The sequence below is a fragment of the Dreissena polymorpha genome, chromosome 3, assembly GCF_020536995.1.
Source record: "Dreissena polymorpha isolate Duluth1 chromosome 3, UMN_Dpol_1.0, whole genome shotgun sequence".
Taxonomy (NCBI): Eukaryota; Metazoa; Mollusca; class Bivalvia; order Myida; family Dreissenidae; genus Dreissena; species Dreissena polymorpha.
The window spans coordinates 43,077,147-43,100,646 of NC_068357.1; the positions used below are offsets into that span (position 1 = coordinate 43,077,147).

Here is a 23,500-nt window from a genome sequence, read left to right on the forward strand (position 1 = left end):
AATACAAACATTATACAAATATTACAGAGTTAAAACTTGTGCTGTAGCTGCTGATCTTGACTATATGTCTAGAAACAACCATAAAAGAAAGAGAGTAAAACACTGAAAGACGAATATGGACACAGCAGTGCGACACGTAAAAAATGTTGTAAGAAATCGAATATTCCTCAAATTAGATTTGTGAGAAACTGAGCAGCAGCTACCTCACAATACAGAGTTTACATATAACTAAATGTATGCACTTTAAGCAAGGATAGCACATTGTCAAAGCCGGACATTCAAAATAGACATAGGCTAGTACAAGTGTGACTAAGGACATATGATAAAGACTAGTATTTAGTACATATAATCAAGCACATGTAAAGCATATAGCAAGAATTTTTCGTTAGACGTCATATTGAGAATCGTGAACAAAGTACAGCGAATCTACAAATGTTTGTTACATCACGCAACATAAATAGCCAAGCTCACAGCTTGTATAGCATCGCACACTCCTGTACCAACGTTATTCTCAGCACATAACGTGAATTATTGGTTTTATGACTATAAAAAACTGTTAGAAATGTTGTTTCTGCAATTGAAGACAATTCAAAAACCGTATAGAAAAGCCCATTGTAATATCATCACTCGTAAAATTCACAATAACTTACGAATCCAAAACACTCATCGACAAAAAACATATAATACATGTACATAATTGCCATACAAGCAAATAAAAAAAAATACAGCAATAAATGTGCTTATTTATTATAATAAATTATTACATAAAGTAAATTAAGCTTGTTTCATAGAACATCGGGCTTATATTACAAATGAATCCCGGCAGTTATGAGAACATATGATATTTAGCAAATGGTCAACTTTAACGTACAGAGCATCTCAGAAATATGGTTAAACATTGGTTTTAAGTGGATGCCGTCTAAAAATAAAAAAACAATAACAACAACAAACAATCCATCTCATTAAAAAGGATTAACGAAAAAGTCGCTTAAATAATCAAGAAATTTTAACGTCATTTCATCTTTTTATCGGTAATAATGTATACACAAAATAAACCAAACAATTTATCGAACAAAACACATGCGGGCAATAAAATGAGTGTTGTGTCGATGTTCGTGTAGTCTGCATGATTCAGAAGCAGTTTGAATCCTGGAAGTGTTGTTGTCGTTGTGGGAGATGTGGTAGAGGATGTTCTTGTAGTGGTGCTGACGGTGATCTTTGTATACAGGTTTGGACACTGGGGAAGGGACCCACCTCCTCCTGGGCACAGTTCAGCTTCTTTAATGTCCTTGTTAAGATACCTATTAGAAAATTGTTGTGGACTGATGCAAGGTCCTATATACACTTCAACAAAAGTGTTTGGGTCACGATCTTGAGCTATCCATTTCAGTAGCCACAGCAGACGACAGTCACAATCAAGTTTGTTGTTCGAAATAAAAAACTTTGGTTTGGTAGAAAAATCACTGAACACACATGCATCCAATGTATTCAGTTGATTCCCATTTAAATGTACTTCAGCCAAAGTGGTCTTTGGTCCATAAAATGATTCTTGTTTTACCATGTTCAGATTGTTATTCGATACATATAATTTTGTCAGTTTGTTGTTGTATCTGAATGCATAATCAGGTATAACAATCAATGCAGTATTTTCCAAGTTGAGTTCAAGGAGTTGAGTCAAGGAAGGTAAAATAGTCCAAACCGTTGAGTAATTCAATCTGATATTGGAGAGTAGGAGATGTTGGAGTGAGTTTTCTATGCCCACAAAGGCATTCGCATGGATGTTAATGGTGGTGGTAGGTTGATCTGTGAGTCTAAGGTCGGTGAGATGTGGCATGTTGCTGAAGGCTTGCGGCCCAATGTCTGATATCTTATTGTATCCAATGTCCAGAGTGAGGAGATTCATCAGGTCAGCAAACATGCCAGCGTTTACAGACGTCAGTCCAGTGTCTGCTAACAACAAATAACGCAGCCCCGATAAAGTGGAGAAATTGGTTGTACGTATTACACTTCCAATTTTCAAATTGTAACTTACGTCCAAAAGTTCCAAAGAAGGCCACTGTTCAGCTTGTAAAAAGTTTAAATTTGATATTTCGGTGTATCTAATGTAAAGATGTGTTAAGCTTTTACTTGCGTTACCAAATGCACCATTGTCGATACTTTGTAGATTTCGTATGTCCATGATATACAGAGTTTCAAGGTTGCTAAGTGCATGGAAAGAGCCAGCATAGATGCTTGTGCTTGATGGTCCCAGTATCAGGCCTTGCAGTTTCAGATGTGTAAGGTTCCTCAGATTATTAAATAATGGAACAGGGAAGGTATTCCAGATTCCTGTTGGGTGCAGAATTTCAAACTCCGTAAGATTTTGTAGTGGATTAAATGCCTCTGGCTGCAATGAGGCGAGTCCATTAATGTTCTCTAGTATAAGAGTCTTTAGACTTGTAAATGCAAGTTGCCCTGAACTTATTGTTGTCTGCTGGAAGTTCTTCAAATGCAACATTGTTAAAGAAATTCTTACAGCCTTCAGTGCATCAAATGGTGCAGGATTATTTCCTCCCCCTTCTATCAATATTTCTTGAATATTTGCTGAACTATTGAAAGCGAAATTATCAACTGTCTGCAACTTGTTTCCAAGAAGTTCAATTTTGCGCACACGTATGTTCTGAAATGCATTTGCACCAATGGTTGTTATCCTGTTGGCGGTTGAATTACCCTCTGAGCTAGTCAGGAGGAGGTCAAACAAGGTGTGTTCAGTGGTAGGAGTGAAGCTAGGAATTGCTGTCAGGTTTTTAAAGCGACAATCTAGCAGCTTAATTTTGCTGGAGGGCGTGTTCTGGCAGGTACATAAGTTTGGGGGCTGTGTGGGCGATGTGCAGCCCTCCACCACCACCGCGTATAATGTAGACGCAGATATACAACTCTTCGGGGAGTCGATGAGAACATATTTGATCTGTAAAAGGAGACATATGTAGAAGTACTGGCCTGACTGGAGGTCAAAGAAGCTGTACTGGTTTACTGAGGCAGCTATCTCTCTGCTTATTGTGCCTTGAGTGTTGGTTACCAATTCTAGTTTAAAACCGGTTACATCAGTTTTGTCATCAACAGTCCAAATGACGTCGATGGTTGTGGGGCCTGCGTGATTAAAAAGCAGCTTGAATCCTGGAACAGGAGGTAGTGTTGTTTTCGTTGTGGGAGATTTGGTAGAGGATGTTCTTGTAGTGGTGCTGACAGTGGTCGTTGTATACAGGTTTGGACACTGGGGAAGGGACCCACCTCCTCCTGGGCACAGTTCAGTTTCTTTAATGTCCTTGTTAAGATACCTATTAAAAAATTGTTGTGGACTGATGCAAGGTCCTATATACACTTCAACAAAAGGGTTTGGGTCACTATCTTGAGCTATCCAGCTCAGTAGCCACAGCAGACGACAGTCACAATCAAGTTTGTTGAACGAAATAAAAAACATCGGTTTGGTAGAAAAATCACTGAACACACATGCATCCAATGTATTTAGTTGATTCCCATTTAAATGTACTTCGGCCAAAGTGGTCTTTGGTCCATAAAATGATTCTTGTTTTACTATGTGCAGATTGTTATTTGATAAATATAATTTTGTCAGTTTGTTGTTGTATCTGAATGCATAATCAGGTATAACAGTCAATGCAGTATTTTCCAAGTTGAGTTCAAGAAGTTGAGTCAAGGAAGGTAAAATAGTCCAAAACGTTGAGTAATTGAATCTGATATTGGAAAGTAGGAGATGTTGGAGTGAGTTTTCTATGCCCACAAAGGCATTCGCATGGATGTTAATGGTGGTGGTAGGTTGATTTGTGAGTCTAAGGTCGGTGAGATTGGGCATGTTGCTGAAGGCTCGAGGCCCAATGTATGATATCTTGTTGTATCCGATGTCCAGAGTGTGAAGATTCCTCAGGTCAGCAAACATGCTAGTGTTGACAGACGTTAGTTCAGTGTCTGCCAACAACAAAGAACGCAGCCCGTATAAAGTGGAGAAATTGGTTGTACTTATTACACTTCCAATTTTCAAATTGTAACTTAGGTCCAAATGTTCCAAAGAAGGCCACTTTTCAGCTTGTAAAAAGGTTAAATTTGCGATTTCAGTGTATCTAATGTAAAGATGTGTTAAGCTTTTACTTGCGTTACCAAATGCACCGTTGTCAATGCTTCGTAGATTTTGTAATTCCAGGATATACAGAGTTTCAAGTCGGCCAAGTGCATGAAAAGAGCCAGCATAAATGCTTGTGCTTGATGGTTCCAGTATCAGGCCTTGCAATTTCAGATGTGCAAGATTCCTCAGATTGTTAAATACTGGAACAGGAAAGGTATTCCAGGTTCCTGTTGGTTGCAGAATTTCAAACTCCGTAAGATTTTGTAGTGGATTAAATGCGTCCGGCTGCAATGAGGCGAGTCCATTAATGTTCTCTAGTATAAGAGTCTTTAGATTTGGAAATGCCAGTTGTCCTGCACTTATTGTTGTCTGCTGGAAGTTCTTCAAATGCAACATTGTTAAAGACATTTTTGCAGGAATCAGTGCATCAAATGGTGCAGGATTATTTCCTCCTCCTTCTATCAATATTTCTTTAATATTTGCTGAACTCTTGAAAGCGTAATTATCAACTGTCTGCAAATTGTTTCCAAGAAGGTCAATTTTGCGCACACGTATGTTCTGAAATGCATTTGCACCAATGGTTGTTATCTTGTTGGGGGTTGGATTAACCACTAAGTTTGACAGGAGGAGGTCAAACAAGATGTTTTCAGTGGTAGGGGTGAAGCTAGGAATTGCTGTCAGGTTTTTAAAGCGACAATCTAGCAGCTTAATGTTGCTGGAGGGCGTGTTCTGGCAGGTACATAAGTTTGGGGGCTGTGTGGGCGATGTGCAGCCCTCCACCACCACCGAGTATAAAGTAGACGCAGATATACAACTCTTCGGGGAGTCGATGAGAACATATTTGATCTGTAAAAGGAGACATATGTAGAAGTACTGGCCTGACTGGAGGTCAAAGAAGCTGTACTGGTTTACTGAGGCAGCTATCTCTCTGCTTATTGTGCCTTGAGTGTTGGTTACCAATTCTAGTTTAAAACCGGTTACATCAGTTTTGTCATCAACAGTCCAAATGACGTCGATGGTTGTGGGGCCTGCATGATTAAAAAGCAGCTTGAATCCTGGAATAGGAGGTAGTGTTGTTTTCGTTGTGGGAGATGTGGTAGAGGATGTTCTTGTAGTGGTACTGACAGTGGTCGTTGTATACAGGTTTGGACACTGGGGAAGGTAACCACCTCCTCCTGGGCACAGTTCAGATTCTTTAATGTCCTTGTTAAGATACCTATTAGAAAATTGTTGTGGACTGATGCAAGGTCCTATATACACTTCAACAAAAGTGTTTGGGTCACGATCTTGAGCTATCCAGCTCAGTAGCCACAGCAGACGACAGTCACAATCAAGTTTGTTGAACGAAATAAAAAACATCGGTTTGGTAGAAAAATCACTGAACACACATGCATCCAATGTATTCAGTTGATTCCCATTTAAATGTACTTCAGCTAAAGTGGTCTTTGGTCCATAAAATGATTCTTGTTTTACTATGTTCAGTTTGTTATTTGATAAATATAATTTTGTCAGTTTGTTGTTGTATCTGAATGCATAATCAGGTATAACAGTCAATGCAGTATTTTCCAAGTTGAGTTCAAGAAGTTGAGTCAAGGAAGGTAAAATAGTCCAAAACGTTGAGTAATTGAATCTGATATTGGAAAGTAGGAGATGTTGGAGTGAGTTTTCTATGCCCACAAAGGCATCGGCATGGATGTTAATGGTGGTGGTAGGTTGATCCGTGAGTCTAAGGTCGGTGAGATTGGGCATGTTGCTGAAGGCTCGAGGCCCAATGTATGATAGCTTGTTGTATCCGATGTCCAGAGTGTGAAGATTCCTCAGGTCAGCAAACATGCTAGTGTTGACAGACGTTAGTTCAGTGTCTGCCAACAACAAAGAACGCAGCCCGTATAAAGTGGAGAAATTGGTTGTACTTATTACACTTCCAATTTTCAAATTGTAACTAAGGTCCAAATGTTCCAAAGAAGGCCACTTTTCAGCTTGTAAAAAGGTTAAATTTGCGATTTCAATGTATCTAATGTAAAGATGTGTTAAGCTTTTACTTGCGTTACCAAATGCACCGTTGTCAATGCTTCGTAGATTTTGTAATTCCAGGATATACAGAGTTTCAAGTCGGCCAAGTGCATGAAAAGAGCCAGCATAAATGCGTGTGCTTGATGGTCCCAGTATCAGGCCTTGCAGTTTCAGATGTGCAAGATTCCTCAGATTGTTAAACACTGGAACAGGAAAGATATTCCAGGTTCCTGTTGGTTGCAGAATTTCAAACTCCGTAAGATTTTGGAGTGGATTAAATGCGTCCGGCTCCAATGAGGCGAGTCCATTAATGTTCTCTAGTATAAGAGTCTTTAGATTTGGAAATGCCAGTTGTCCTGCACTTATTGTTGTCTGCTTGAAGTTCTTCAAATGCAACATTGTTAAAGACATTTTTGTAGCATTCAGTGCATCAAATGGTGCAGGATTATTTCCTCCTCCTTCTATCAATATTTCTTTAATATTTGCTGAACTATTGAAAGCGTAATAATCAACTGTCTGCAAATTGTTTCCAAGAAGGTCAATTTTGCGCACACGTATGTTCTGAAATGCATTTGCACCAATGGTTGTTATCTTGTTGGGGGTTGGATTAACCACTAAGTTTGACAGGAGGAGGTCAAACAAGATGTTTTCAGTGGTAGGGGTGAAGCTAGGAATTGCTGTCAGGTTTTTAAAGCGACAATCTAGCAGCTTAATGTTGCTGGAGGGCGTGTTCTGGCAGGTACATAAGTTTGGGGGCTGTGTGGGCGATGTGCAGCCCTCCACCACCACCGAGTATAAAGTAGACGCAGATATACAACTCTTCGGGGAGTCGATGAGAACATATTTGATCTGTAAAAGGAGACATATGTAGAAGTACTGGCCTGACTGGAGGTCAAAGAAGCTGTACTGGTTTACTGAGGCAGCTATCTCTCTGCTTATTGTGCCTTGAGTGTTGGTTACCAATTCTAGTTTAAAACCGGTTACATCAGTTTTGTCATCAACAGTCCAAATGACGTCGATGGTTGTGGGGCCTGCATGATTAAAAAGCAGCTTGAATCCTGGAATAGGAGGTAGTGTTGTTTTTGTTGTGGGAGATGTGGTAGAGGATGTTCTTGTAGTGGTACTGACAGTGGTCGTTGTATACAGGTTTGGACACTGGGGAAGGTAACCACCTCCTCCTGGGCACAGTTCAGATTCTTTAATGTCCTTGTTAAGATACCTATTAGAAAATTGTTGTGGACTGATGCAAGGTCCTATATACACTTCAACAAAAGTGTTTGGGTCACGATCTTGAGCTATCCAGCTCAGTAGCCACAGCAGACGACAGTCACAATCAAGTTTGTTGAACGAAATAAAAAACATCGGTTTGGTAGAAAAATCACTGAACACACATGCATCCAATGTATTCAGTTGATTCCCATTTAAATGTACTTCAGCTAAAGTGGTCTTTGGTCCATAAAATGATTCTTGTTTTACTATGTTCAGTTTGTTATTTGATAAATATAATTTTGTCAGTTTGTTGTTGTATCTGAATGCATAATCAGGTATAACAGTCAATGCAGTATTTTCCAAGTTGAGTTCAAGAAGTTGAGTCAAGGAAGGTAAAATAGTCCAAAACGTTGAGTAATTGAATCTGATATTGGAAAGTAGGAGATGTTGGAGTGAGTTTTCTATGCCCACAAAGGCATCGGCATGGATGTTAATGGTGGTGGTAGGTTGATCCGTGAGTCTAAGGTCGGTGAGATTGGGCATGTTGCTGAAGGCTCGAGGCCCAATGTATGATAGCTTGTTGTATCCGATGTCCAGAGTGTGAAGATTCCTCAGGTCAGCAAACATGCTAGTGTTGACAGACGTTAGTTCAGTTTCTGCCAACAACAAAGAACGCAGCCCGTATAAAGTGGAGAAATTGGTTGTACTTATTACACTTCCAATTTTCAAATTGTAACTAAGGTCCAAATGTTCCAAAGAAGGCCACTTTTCAGCTTGTAAAAAGGTTAAATTTGCGATTTCAGTGTATCTAATGTAAAAATGTGTTAAGCTTTTACTTGAGTTACCAAATGCACCGTTGTCAATGCTTCGTAGATTTTGTAATTCCAGGATATACAGAGTTTCAAGTCGGCCAAGTGCATGAAAAGAGCCAGCATAAATGCGTGTGCTTGATGGTCCCAGTATCAGGCCTTGCAGTTTCAGATGTGCAAGATTCCTCAGATTGTTAAACACTGGAACAGGAAAGATATTCCAGGTTCCTGTTGGTTGCAGAATTTCAAACTCCGTAAGATTTTGGAGTGGATTAAATGCGTCCGGCTGCAATGAGGCGAGTCCATTAATGTTCTCTAGTATAAGAGTCTTTAGATTTGGAAATGCCAGTTGTCCTGCACTTATTGTTGTCTGCTTGAAGTTCTTCAAATGCAACATTGTTAAAGACATTTTTGTAGCATTCAGTGCATCAAATGGTGCAGGATTATTTCCTCCTCCTTCTATCAATATTTCTTTAATATTTGCTGAACTATTGAAAGCGTAATAATCAACTGTCTGCAAATTGTTTCCAAGAAGGTTAATTTTGCGCACACGTATGTTCTGAAATGCATTTGCACCAATGGTTGTTATCTTGTTGGGGGTTGGATTAACCACATAGTTTGACAGGAGAAGGTCAAACAAGATGTTTTCAGTGGTAGGAGTGAAGCTAGGAATTGCTGTCAGGTTCTTGAAGCGACAATCTAGCAGCTTGATGTTGCTTGAAAACGTGCTCTGGCAGGTACATAAGTTTGGGGGCTGTGTGGGCGATGTGCAGCCCTCCACCACCACCGGCATCACCAAACACACCAGGGTACTTGCTTGCACCAGAAAGCCCATTGTTGTTTTAGGGCAGCTTATCAGCTTCTCAATTTAGTGACAGGACCTGAAATATAAAAAAAATAAAAGTTTTTTTAACGCAGATAACATGTAATGTAAGGTGACTGATTTGCTTTTTCCTCACAATATGTCAATTCAGTTATATGTCAATTATCGTTAACAGATGGTCAATATTTCATACCTTATGTTTTAAATTGAGCTTTGACATAAATCTTTGACTACTTATATTCACTCGAATGTTCAAACTTGTGTCACATACATACAGTGGCACTAAGGTGACAGCAGCGATCAAAAAAAAGAAGTCGGGAAAACACAAGTTCTGTTTTTCCCGTCTCCAAACAAAAATTAACTCGCGGAAACACAAAATAAGCCTGTTTTCCCGAGCTAATTGTTTTTTAATAATCTACTACTACTGCTACTGATGCTGCTGCTAATGCTTCTGCTACTACTTCTACTACTACTACTGCTGCTACTGCTGCTGCTGCTGCTACTGCTGCTACTGCTGCTGCTGCTGCCTCAATTACTACTATTACTACTACTACAACAACAACAACAACAACTACTACTACTACTACTACTACTACAACTACTTCTACTACTTCTACTACTTCTGCTTCTACTACTTCTACTACTACTACTACTACTACTACTACTACTACTACTACTACTACTACTACTACTACTACTACTACTACTACTACTTCTTCTACTACTACTACTACTACTACTACTAATTTTTCTACTACTACTACTTCTACTACTACTACTTCTACTACTACTACTACTACTACTACTACTACTACTACTACTACTACTACTACTACTTCTACTACTACTACTACCATAGGCGTCCGCACATTGGGGCAAGTGGGGTCAGCTTCCCCGCCCCCCCTCCCCCCTTGGAAAATCGGTTAGCGTAACAGGTAGTTGAATATGGAACAATCTAAACGTGTACAATTATGATTCCTGAATTGAACAATTTGGGTCCGAATGATCCCTGAAGTGTACAACACGCTCTCTTTCGTGATAATTCAAAATGTTTTGCAATTCTTCATATCCCATGGGGTACATAAATTAACAATATTAAGGTGCACACATTTTGTCTAACTGAATTCAACGGAGTCGTTTTATGAAGCTTTAAAGGGGCATTTTTACGTTTTGGTACATTGACAAAATTAACAAAAGTATTTTCAGATTCGAAAATTTTCGTTTTAGTTACGATATTTGTGAGGAAACAGTAAAACTGAACATTTACCATTCTCTTAAATAGCCATTATATGCATCGTTTTACGATTTAAAAACATGAACATTATAAAGCGTTGCAACTCGAATCGATTGAATAATTTGGATAGTTCTGTTGTCATTATATTTTGTGAAACTACGAGGATTGCTTATATAAAGTATAAAATACATCTGTCATTGTATGAGAACGGTTGGTCGAATGGTCTTAGTGGAAGACTTTTACTCCAGTACTCCTTGGGTCAGTGGTTCGAGCCCTGTTGAGGGTTACTTTTTTTATTTTTTTTTAAATTTCATTCTTGATTTTTTACTGGAGCTTTTAAGATCCAATGTTTACATCTATCAATATAAAGCATTTACTGACAATTTTCAATACATGCCAAAATCTGCGAAAAGGCCCCTTTAATTAAACTATACTTGGCGTGTTTGATACCCCTATTATTTGTTAAATATCAATCCGTTGAATGACTCCCTCTAGTTAAACAAACTATGTGCGTGATGTCAAATAATGCATACAACATATATGTGTCATAGACACCGATGCACGTTGTGTTTATTGTTTACTTATTGAAAAGCCAAAAGCAAGCTGTAGCTTGCATATTTTACATATGACCTGATGGTAGTTTGGCCTTTACATTGAATCTAATGACACAGGGGTTGTGCACCACCAATACTGATAATTTGACGCAACTTAATTCAAACATGCGTGTTTACTACTGACTTTTAACATATATTGGCATATGCACTACAACCATAGTTAAATGTTTACTTTAAACGAGCTTTGAGCTGTTGGTGCTTGTGTTGCCTGTGACTAATTGCCTCAACGCAGTGATCTGATATGTGGAAAGGTTTTTTAACGTTTCCTGGCCCCATGTTAACAAAACATTTTTTGCAAGCGAAATCGATTTTGCTTGTAATTGAAAATGGATTTCCATTATAGTTAATATGCAAAAATGAAATAGATGTCAGTTAAAATCGATTTAAGATTGCAAAATCGTTTTGTGAACACGGGGCCAGATATAATATATATATTTATATATATTAACCTTCGGAAAATAAAGAGATTATTATTATTATTATTATTATATAGAATATAATTCTACACGCAGAACAAGGTTTGTTATGCCCATACTTAAAGGGGCTTGTTCAAAGATTGTCTTAATGGCAATTTTCTACTTTTTGTCACAGATTCAAAAAAAAAACTATAAATACGGGAGGGAAATCAATGACGTAGACCTATAGTGAAAATACAGCGTCCTTTATAAATTTTAAGCAATTGAAATTGATAAAATTTTAAACTGTTCCAAACGCAAAACGCATATTTTATTTAGAATAGGTCTGTTATGTGTTTAGATTTTGTTGAAATACCTGTATATCAAGTATAAACGCTATTTTATGTTAATTTAAAATAAGATATCAAACGTGCAATGGACATCATTTTGGTAATTGTCACATTCAGAACTGCTCAGTTCATGTTCCGGATGTATAGTTCATGTTACGGACGTATTTATGTAATATCATGTCTATACTTTTAGTATTATAAGCACTTTTCGATTACTTTTGTATTAACCAAGATGGTATTTTTGCGTTTTTACTGTATTTCTAAACTTTGTTCATGCATGCCTGGGCATAATTTCATTTTGCTTAAGGTGTTATAGAAATAAAATGACACATCCAGTGTTGAAGTCAAATCAATTTCAATCTCAGTAACATCTGTTACATTACTGAATTGGTTGTGTCCCAGAGGATCGAACCTACTAGACAGTAAAGATACTGAGTTCGGGAGATTAATTGTGATTAAACATGATATTGTAGCTTGATTAATAAGTATATGAACAAAGACTTTAAGGTTTGTTTTCATATGTGTTTTTAAATGTCAATGATATACAGTCGATATGCCTCTTTTCAACTATCTTAACGCATTTTAAAGTTAAGGATATGATATTATGGAACTGATGGTTTTACAACAAGCAGACATTAAAATGTGTCTTAAATGCAAAACACATGAAATTGATAGTAAGCTTTGATGACACTTTGAAAAGACTGATCTCAAATTGTGGTATTAAAATGTGACCCATTTGACTTCAGGGTATATTATTTCTGCAGAACTGAAAAAGATATGCCGTGAGACAATTAAGTTTGTCATATATACATATAAGATCGCTGAAATAATGAATACAGGAGAACAATGAATTTTAGATACCTAGTTATTTATGCATTCCAATGATGGAAATTAAAGTAAACTTCACAAATACTGTTCACTTACTTATTTCAATTTATACTCCATAGTATGTTTCATCATTGTCAGCTTAACTGCACAAATTTACATTACTTATATTAAATTACACTTACTTGTATTCACAAAGTTATCCATTACTGAAAAACATATTCAGATCAGAATGCACGTAATCAAATATCAGATTTTTCATACAAATCTGCACATGTGACGGCGAAACAAAATACCTAACTATTTTCGTGGCATACAACAAACTTAACAATTCTGTAAAGATGAATTACTAACATATAACAACTCAGTTAATCGTCATTTGTAACACTGACAGCTTACGCTGTTCAAAGTCAAGGCAAAAAAAAAAGAGTTCGTGCGTACAGGATTTTTTCACGAACCATTGTTTTATTAATGAACAGCTCATTACCTCCAAATGAAACAAAAAAAAGGTTAATACAAGCCTTGGTGTAATTCATACACTTTTAATGAATGTTTACTCTTGCCCATAACCTAACACATTCAGTAACGGTTCAGTTAATGAGCTTTACCATTATTATAAACATTTTGTTCATGCACTTGCAGTTCGTAATTAAGTTAATTCATTTATTTTATGAGGAATGAGTTTTCTTTAAAGTGCATAAATTTATAAACATAAATATAAAAAAACAGTTAATTACAGTTAATGTTTCATTTATGTAATGAGCTCAAAAGCATCTATAGACAAAAACATCCATTACCTTAATTAAGTTGTTTATATCTAGTGTTGTATTATTCTATTCTTCATAAAAAGGTAATCTAGCTATAAAGCTGTATCTGATTGGTCTATATTTCAGACTGTTCTGTTTGGGGATGGGTCTATAAAAAAAAAACTGAATTACGCAAATGATATTTATTTTCCTTGATTTGTCAGATAAATTGTTTACACATGAAAAATTAGCATGCAAGTGTCTCCAGCATGGGTGTCCGCACATTGGGCAAATAGGGTCAGCTGACACCCCTCTGGAAAATCGGTGAGCGGAACAGATAGTGAATGTGGAAAAATCTAAACGTTTACAATTATGATTCCTGAATTGAACAATTTGGGTCCGAATGACCCCTGGTTAGTTTCACACGAACATCAACTCCCATTTACATGTAAACAAATCATGGATGCGGTTATTGCCCAATTTATTTACTCTCAAAACATTGATTTAAAGTTTTTAAACATGATTCATTCGTGCAAAATCGAGGGAAGAAGTCAATCAATTAACATTTTTTCAATCCCTGAATAGGAAGTGAAGGCGACTTGGGTCGCAGCCGAATTCTCGATGATGAGTTTTTGAATGAACATATTCTTGTCGGTGTTGACCCGATCCCTGTGAACGCTCATAATGCATAATCCTGAGAGCCTTTCGTAAGTGTTAATAATATGATCATCGCCTCACGCACGGCTGGAAACAAATTCGTTTTTTACCAAGTCAACAAAATCTGACTCATTCTGTTCGATTGATTCATTCTATTTCATGTACTACCATAACATTGCGTCTTGCTCAAAATTATCGATTTGATAATATTCGTCGCTGGTTCGGATCTTTATAGTCTGATCTATGGAAGTTTTTGATGTGGTTCGGATGGAGTTGATATGACATGAACGCAAGCATATACGATTCTGCAAATCGACTTCATAGAGACTGGCTAAGTGAGTCCATTAACGGAATATAAATTGTGCGTCGATAGTATTCTTCACTGATTCCACCAACATTTGCTAGGTCTACTTGACGGCCACATTGCCGTGGTATTGTCATTGAAACACCAATGTATTCGGTTGTCCGAATATATCCTCCTCAAACATTGAAACCGTTTTTTCTCGATGATCGGTGAACATCGATGTTAAATTATCGACGTGTTTTTTTTTAAACCGATCATGTCTAATTGAACAGTCCGAAGTGTTTGCGTAATGGGCTTCAAAATGGACGAATATATGGCTATTATGTGGAGCGTTATCACAGATGTCGCAATTCCACTTGCAGTACAAAGCTGATGTGCGGTCTGTCGTCCTTTTGTATTCTGTTCGTTTTACGCTAAATATTCTAACTGACGGCGTATTTCGATGAAATGGTTAGCGGAGATTTGTATGCGTTTTTATTGTGCAGTCCACCTTGTTTCGCTTTACAATGGTTTGTTTGGAACTAGCCGTCTTGTCTTAGGGCTCTCTCTGAAATACTTAATGATTGTTTTCACAGTTCCTATGGTATTGCGTACGTCATAAGCTGTATTTATTTACAACAGGATAAATACGGTGAGCCGAACAATGTAAAACACGGCGAGAGGATAATCGGCTCTAATACGGGCTTGTACACCATGTTCTTCTCCAGCCATAGTCGAGCATCCATCGTATCCTTGGCCGCGTAGCTTGTTCAAGTTCAGACCGTATTTCTTGTACTGTGTTACGATTGTCCGTGCAATAGTTTCTGCGTCCATTTCATCAAGTGTTGTATATCCAAGGAACTCTTCTCCTATGACGAGTTTCTCTTCATTGAAAAATCTCAGTCCGATAGACAGTTGCTCCGTTCCCGAGATATCAGCAGTCCCATCCGCTAAGATTGAGAATCCAGATGAATTGTTAGCTGCAGTTACATCTCTCACAGTCTCTTCACATAGACTTATCAGTTCATTTTGGATTCGAACCGATGTATATTTGGCATTGCCACTTGGATGTTTCATATGTGTCTTCAAAACATCATCACCTGATTTGATTCGAAACGATAACAAATCATTAAAATTGCTGGATTTGGAATCTTTACCCTTAGTGCAATGTTATGGGTACCACAGAGGATAATGCTCGACAAAAATTTATTTGGAATTAATTATGCACGGATCCTTGAAACATTTTAATTAAAGGCACTGTCCAATAAACTGTCGAAACGACGTTCTTGATTTTTCGTGTTGGCAAGGACTTTGATAGCATCCTCTTGAGATTGATGATGCCAGGCACTACTCATTCGTTTTTTCGCAGCGTTATGTAGGTCGTTATACTTTCGACAAGGGGCATTGATGAAGGTGCCAGTTATGCCTCGGTGAACAGGTTGTGGAAATAACACACATAGTTTACATACCGGTCCTTTCAGAAGAGGCGAATACGCTAGCCAACGATATTGCGTCAACCATGGATGGCGAAAACATCTATTTCCTTTAGATTCTTTTCGAAAGACGTAGTTAATAGGAGGTATGTATGCATTTGCTAAAAGCTTAAAGTGGGTATCACTAGAGACGAGTCGATAGTTATTGACGAGCTTCCCAATATCCATATCATGGCACACTTAAACACTCTGAGCGGTTGACGGTTGACGATCGGGGGTATCGCTGGTTAACGGTTCAGGATCGGGTTAGCGTTGGTTTACGCTTCATGATCGAGGGCAGCGCTGGTTGATGGTTCGGAATCTAGGTGTTGATTATCTGGCATGGGTTCATGTGGCACAGTTACGTCACCACTGCAGTCGCGCTGTTTGCTTGGAGGTGCTCCGTCGTCTTCATAGGAATGATTCGCGTCAGGTTTACGCTTGGTGAAGTAATTCATAATGTCAATTATATTACGTCGGCTATATCTGATTCTGAAAATAGAGATGTTAATGGTGGATTAACAAGAGGCTCACAAAGCGAAGGCGAGCGGAGAGATCAATTATATGATCAACATCATGATACAAGGCGCAGGGAAGCCTTTACATCTTCTTTCGCGCCATGCGTTCCTCTAGGACAAGGCACTCAGAAATTTCGCGAGAAGAGCGAATTCAGCAACATTTATTATCATATACATTTTTCAAGGTTATAACATCTGGGTCACTAGTCTGAGCACGCCTGGCAGAGTGGAATTTCAGATTCACCTTCGAAAAAAGTTGCGCATCCAAATCGAGGTCTTTACAAAATAATAAATCAGATATATATTGAAACCCTTCTATAACGAAACTGATTTGATTTATAATGAACTGTCCTAATTCTATGCTCTCAGCGTTAAATCAAACTGAATATTATTATGTATACACGGCAAAAATTATTTCGAAGTTGACTTTGGCGAGGTCGACGCAGGCTTGGAATTTGATCCTACAAGTACAACTGAACAAGTCTTATAATATTACGAAATACGAAAATAATTCCTGAAATTATCATTATATGTACATAATACCACCTCATAAGCAAAGGAAGTTTAGAAAGTGTTCACTTACTGCTGGGAAGATTGATTCAGGCTTGTCTGCAACACAAGCGTCTCAAGTAACGACGAACGACAACCGTTTATTATTTGAAAAGTTACTAGCCCCATCATCCAGTATGTCAAGGAATTGAATACGTCATGATGACGTATTCAATCCGCCATGTACCAAAATTAAAACATTCGCAATGTTTTCTAGAAACTGCATGATGACATAGGAACCTTCATGGAATTCATGGAAAGAAAATCCCCACTGTATTTAAGCATCTTAAGTAGATGCAAAACATCTTCGAGGAACAGACTAATTGGTAGGGTGACTTTTAGCTCAGAAGGCCATTATTGCAAGGGGTAAAGTGGACACCATATTGCAACAAGCTGAGTCATATACCAAAATGACCGTGATAGCCTGAAGTTTACTAAGCCAACGGCATAAATTGGCATACGAGTAAATGGTGGCGAGCTAAGATATCCAAGATGGCCGCCAAGATGGCCGCCATTTGTGTTTGTACTGCATAGTAATAAAAACTAAAACAAGATACTTCTTGATATAATAATGATACAAATTAATCTACTAGTGAAAATAATTTATATTAGAAGTACTCAAAATGTGATGCATTCAGGTCATCTTCGAAGGTCAAGTTCAAGGTCAAATCAAAGGTCAAAGGTCAAAAATACAGAAAAAATATAAACTTACCACATATTTTCACTTTTTGGCAAAATACACAAGGTACTCAAGGTAATTTTGTATCAAACTAAAGGGCATTGACTGTAGTTATGTTTATGCAAACAGTACAACAAATGTGTTCCCATGGAAATGCAAATTATGTCTTTTAAAATGACGGCGATGTGATTATTACATTGAAAAGTACAATTCAATCCCTGCACCGGCATTCAGATGAATATATACATTGATCGAGTGTATATTTTAAATGTATATATTTTCACAGGACAAGAACATTGTCCTTTTGCGTATCAAAAGAACTATCGCAAATTTTACCGTGGAAACATCAAATTTACAAATATGCCTTCCAAAGCGTACCGCCTTATGCCAGTAAGTACGACACGTGGAAGAGGACATCAATAGATGCTGTTGATTGGGACTAGTCAAACTCAGGTAAGGGTCATCTTCATTGCACCTAATGTGACTTTAAAGCAGCTTGTGTGTGGTGAAAGTATGATGTATAGGTATTTACACTATTATATTAAAATATGGGTAGGATATCTTTGAAGAGGATATTTTATGTGTTTACAAAAATGTTTTTGTGTGGTTAAAGTATTAGTCTAAAAGGTATCAATTTTGTTTTCACACATGTCACATGCACCTCTGAACTCACCAATGTAATTTGTGCTAGTAGGTTGAAATATAGAAATAAACACCAATTGTCAATTTATGATCATTAGCACACCATAGTGAGTACTCTTCAAAAGGAGATCACAAAAGGATGTTAAGTTCAATGGCGGCAATATGTTAAAATGTAAACAAATTGAATTTTGCCAAATTCAAAAAGTTTCTCTTTGGTAAGTTACATATTTTATATTTTACAAAGTTATGGGGATTAATAAGTACTTTTCCCAATATCTGGTCTATTCAAACACCTTTTGAAACATTTGTAATATGAATTAAGGCAAAGTCTCAAAGCGAGCTCGATTAATGTTTAATAGAAGAAACTAACAAAAAACTTTAATAAAGATAATATTTGAATACAATTATTATGGCACTTCCTATCAGAAGAACGTGGAGTTCGTAAAGACTGGTATAAAAAAATAAGGAAATTAACTTTTAATTATTATGTCAATCAGCAATTAAACAACAAACGGGCCATATTAAAGGGTTTCATTTGACCTGATGAACAGAACTTTAAGCCCAAAACCCCGCCCAAATTAGATTGTCACACTATCAGTTGCCAGCATTGCAACCACAAGTTTACCTACGAAGGTCAGATCGGGATTCGAACCTGAATCCACCCATGAGCCATCTGATGATATTGATCATATGATAGAACAGAACAGAACAGATATTTATTACGACTTGTACATAGTACATCGTCAGTCTTAACCATACTGTAGTAGATATATCAAAAGGTCAAGTGAAAAGTAAGTGATAATACAGAATTTAGTAATGAACCTATACAAAACATAATACATGACAGTAGTGGGAATACCCCAAAAACGGTGATCACATTTTTCAACAAAAAATGTGCGACAGGGTGGCATTCAGCTATTATGCTGTTAACATATATGGAAAATGGACTTAATACAAATTAGTCATTTTAAGTATATACTTTGGGCTGTTATGCTATTTAATAGAAGGAAATAGCCAACATATATTGCACTTTTTATATAAGGCAGCAACTTATATAATGAAACATGTCTGTTACACATTTATAGAGATACATTTTTAGTTCCGTACAATAAATGTTAGCAATAGAGTTTCTAAACAAGATGTGTTCGTGAAACACCATGTCCCCCTATATGATGTTTGACCTTGAAGAATGACCTTGACCTTGTGAAGGATGACCTTGACCTTTTACCACTCAAAATGTGCAGCTCCATGAGATACACATGCATGCCAAATATCAAGTTGCCATCTTCAATATTGCAAAAGTATTTATAAAATAAGCGATTTGGGCCACATATATTTGACCTCTGACCTTGAAGGATGACCTTGACCTTGACCTTTCACCACTCAAAATGTGCAGCTCCATGAGATACACATGCATGCCCAATATCAAGTTGCTATCTTCAATATTGCAAAAGTATTCATAAAATGAGCGATTTTGACCACATATATTTGACCTTTGACCTTGAAGGATGACCTTGACCTTTCACCACTCAAAATGTGCAGCTTCATGAGATACACATGCATGCCAAATATGAAGTTGCTATCTTCAATATAGCAAAAGTTATTGCAAAATGTTAAAGTTGGCGCAAACAGACCAACATACCAACAGACCAACGGACCAACAGACCAACAGGCAGGGCAAAAACAATATGTCCCCCACTACTATAGTGGGGGACATAAAAATAAATAACATAAAGCTATACCTAGGTATTGAGCATTATGCTTATTATATTAGCAGTAATTATACGTATTGGTATAGCTCGCTGCGAGCTCGCTATCAATGAAGAAAACTAGAAGAAACATAGAAGTTTTCACAGTGAATAAGAACTGAAATATAGATATATTTTACCCTGTTTAAATGTTTAACAAAGTTGTCAACACCAACAAGTGCTTCAAATGGATGAATTATACATATGTTTTGTGAAAATTGATAGAAGTTAAAGGAGTACTGCTTATTTTTTTTAAAGTACGGAAGCCTAAAAGGGTCAAAAGTATAAGCGATGGCGAATGAAAATTATGTAATGACTCTGGGATAGTTATAAATGTGTAGTAGGCTAGTTCTTTATGTAAACTCTTTTTTATATTTGCATCTTTATTTTCAGTGTACAAATGATACCATCGAGGAAGATAATACTCTGCCTGTCAAAAAGAGGAGAAAATTAGCATTAAGTCCAGACAGTTGTTGCTTCTGTAACAAGACTTTCAAAGCAATAGAACTATTCTAAATCCAAAGAAATTTGACTCGCTATTAACCATCAGCAAAACTAGGTCTGATGAAATCTTTGTCAATATTGTTGCATTTCAAAGCGAAATACGCAATGGTGAAACAGCCGTTTTTTATCACAAGGCATGTCGTGCAAAATTCATGCACCCATTTTACAGCAGCGCTTCAGAAAAGGTAAAAGAAGAAATTCCACCGCATGTGTTGGAAACCCCAAATACATTTACAAGACATAAAAAGATGACATTTTTAACTGGAGGGAACATTGTTTCATTTGTGGTTTTAATTGTAGTAAAAAACATCGATATAAATGGTCAAGAGTTGAAGGTTCTATTGACGAAACATTAAAATTAGTAGCAAAACTGTTGGAAGTGTCCACAATAAAAAATGATCAAGAACTTCGAACCAGAATACTTGGATGTAAAGGTGATCTTGTGGCAGTGGAGGCTAGATATTATCGCAAAAAAGGCTGTCTAGCTTCTTACATTTCTGAATTACATAAAACACAAAATCCTACTTACCGGAAAAGTAAATTAGATTATGTTGTGAAAATTGTCATGTCAGAGTTATCGGCTTTTATAGAGATTGAAAAGCGAATTCTAATTTTTTTTCGGAAATTAAATCTTGTATAAATGAAATCTGTTCAAACGAAAATATTTTAATTGGAATCTGCAAACGCAAGTCTAAACATATCAAAAAAGCATTCCACAGAGTATGGCCAGATCTAAGATTCATACCTAGAAAAGGAAAGTATGACCATGTATGTAGCAATGATATAAGTATAGAGGAGGCTTTGCTGAAAACGGTCAAGAAGTTCAGGAGCAGTCTGAGCGTGATACCAGCTTGGTTAAAAGTCATCTTAATTTGGAAGACAGGGAAGCATCTGTGTTGCATGAAGCAGCTACAATTTTGAGACGGCGAATTGAGAAAGGAGAATGACTTCTAAAAGAAGAATAGTATTCTCCATAGGAACTTTTTTTATGGTGATAATTTTTATTCTTACATGGTAAATGGTTGTAACATTTGATCGCTTAACAGCAGTAGATTTTTACAACTCAATTATGTAAATATATATAAATGTCGAACCTGAGTGTAACGTGAACACGTTAGATTCTGTTTGTATGTAGATCAGATTGGCAGGTGAAGGGATTAAATATAAAAGTAGGACAGGAAATACTAAACAAGTCTTACAACTTCATGATGTCAGTCAGCATATTTAAATACCCGTACGATTTGCAAGCATAGGGTTTTATGCTTTGTTAAAAGCATTACAGCGTGTCTAAAATGCTTCCAGAATTGTTTTTCAGAAATAGGCCGATTGCGTAATTGTATCCATATTTCCTATTAGAGGCTGATATCATTAATATACACACGGTGAACAATTTGATGTTTAATATTAACAACCTAAAGTATGAAACAATGATTTGTTAACGCCTGCCAGTTTTCTAATAAGCGATAAAATGCATATGTGTGTTTTACAATAACACTTTGTATTATCATCATGATTACTTAAATATTTATTTAAAAAAAGTCATGGGATTACATCCTTTTTTATTAATTTTGTCGTAAGGTTCGTATTTAACATGATACGATTGCGTCAAAATGCACATCCCTTTAGATAAGGACGTGCCCATATTGCGCCTGGCTCTTCTGATGATAATGGCCTTATACAAGTATAATACATAATTAATCGCTTATAATACTATTGTAAGACACATAAACGTAAATTGTCGACGTAAAACGTCGATTTAACCCCGTTTTTATTTATCGCTTATCTAGGGTATCAATTGAAATCATGGGTTTTTATTCCTGTCGGTTAAGCACAATCTAACATATTGTTTACTTTAACTATTTAAGAGGAATGGATAAACATCGATAAATGACTCAAATTCGGCATGCACTATGACGGCAATGTGTTGAATCATTATTGACGGATCCATATTTTTATACGAAATTATCCGCATGCTTCTTAAGGTCCACCTTTTTGTCAGAGTATTTTTTTCCAACACATTTTATTTCATGTCTGGTAACCAGAATAAGTACATACAAGTACATACAGAAACACATATGCAACTATAGGAACTTAGTCCCGAGAATCAGATCAAACTCACTGACCCATTACTCCTTCGCTTTATTAACTACTTATCTTTAAAATGAGAACTTGAAAATGGCACTGATGCCAATGAACAGACTGTCAGTCAAAAGGTTATTTCTATTGCAAGCGATATAACGTACCTAGTAAAACCATCAGTTATTACACCAAAGCATCTGGGATTAAAAGTTTACCTCTATCATACATTTGGAGCTAAGAAGTTAATATAATAGTTGAACCCTCATGGCTACACCCTTACTTACACTGAAATGCTACAATTCCTCACATCTGCTGCGTTGTACATGTCTGAAAGTCAGCAACAATTACAATCAGATATGAGGCATTATCTTCTTGAATTGGCTTCAAAATTATTTTTTTTAAATCAGATTTTTGTTGAAAAAGGAAAAATGTACTTTTTAATACAACACCGTTCAAAATTCAATAATATTCAATCTTGCTATATTATTTGTACTTATTCTTTTGACTTAAAATTGTTTATAGTGTCATTGTTTTCTCAGAATCTATTTTTCTCCTCACATCTGCTGCGTTGTACATGTCTGAAAGTCAGCAACAATTACAATCAGATATGAGGCATTATCTTCTTGAATTGGCTTCAAAATTATTTTTTTTTAATCAGATTTTTGTTGAAAAAGGAAAAATGTACTTTTTAATACAACACCGTTCAAAATTCAATAATATTCAATCTTGCTATATTATGTGTACTTATTCTTTTGACTTAAAATTGTTCATAGTGTCATTGTTTTCTCAGAATCTATTTTTTTTTTCAAGTATAGACATGAAACGGCCAGTTATAATTCTGTTTCAGGAGGTGTAGTCCCACCGCATATGGCATTAAACTCACCTGAACGTTTACGACCTAGAGATGATCTAATACTCGCTTCAGCATATAACTGGGACCATTGTGAAAACACATTAAGTGGTAAACGGTCAACTCATGCCATAACGAGCATTCTTGTGCATATATCACCAAGCAGTGGAGAGAGCTGCGGAAGGATCAAACGTCCACAAGAACGTATTATAGATTTACAAGTTTTTTCAGGTAAACTTAATTCAGATTTTGGCAAATGAAAACAATGGTTAGGTGACGAAAGCCTCCGTATATACATGTATACACATGCAGTCATGAATAGTAAAACTACATTAATACTTAAAACTTTTGTTTTTTAAAGATATTTGAGGCGAACATCTAAAT

General features: G+C 36.7%; 1 protein-coding gene across 15 annotated transcripts in view; it reads right to left on the reverse strand.

Moving 5' to 3' along the window:
* LOC127873868 (slit homolog 1 protein-like) overlaps positions 1 to 23,500 on the reverse strand; it is a 114,385-nt gene that overhangs the window by 85,143 nt on the left and 5,742 nt on the right. The window contains exons 2-3 of one of the 15 annotated variants that reach the window (XM_052417952.1): positions 8,445 to 9,029; positions 2,316 to 2,396 (exon numbers count right to left, since the gene is read on the reverse strand). In XM_052417952.1, the coding sequence (XP_052273912.1) occupies positions 2,316 to 2,396; positions 8,445 to 8,983 (620 nt within the window). In that variant the 5' untranslated portion in view covers positions 8,984 to 9,029. Of the gene's footprint in view, positions 1 to 1,176; positions 2,783 to 3,270; positions 6,076 to 7,302; positions 7,989 to 8,444; positions 9,030 to 23,500 lie in introns of those variants that run through there. The other 14 variants (XM_052417950.1, XM_052417953.1, XM_052417949.1 and 11 more) reach the window with 14 other exon arrangements.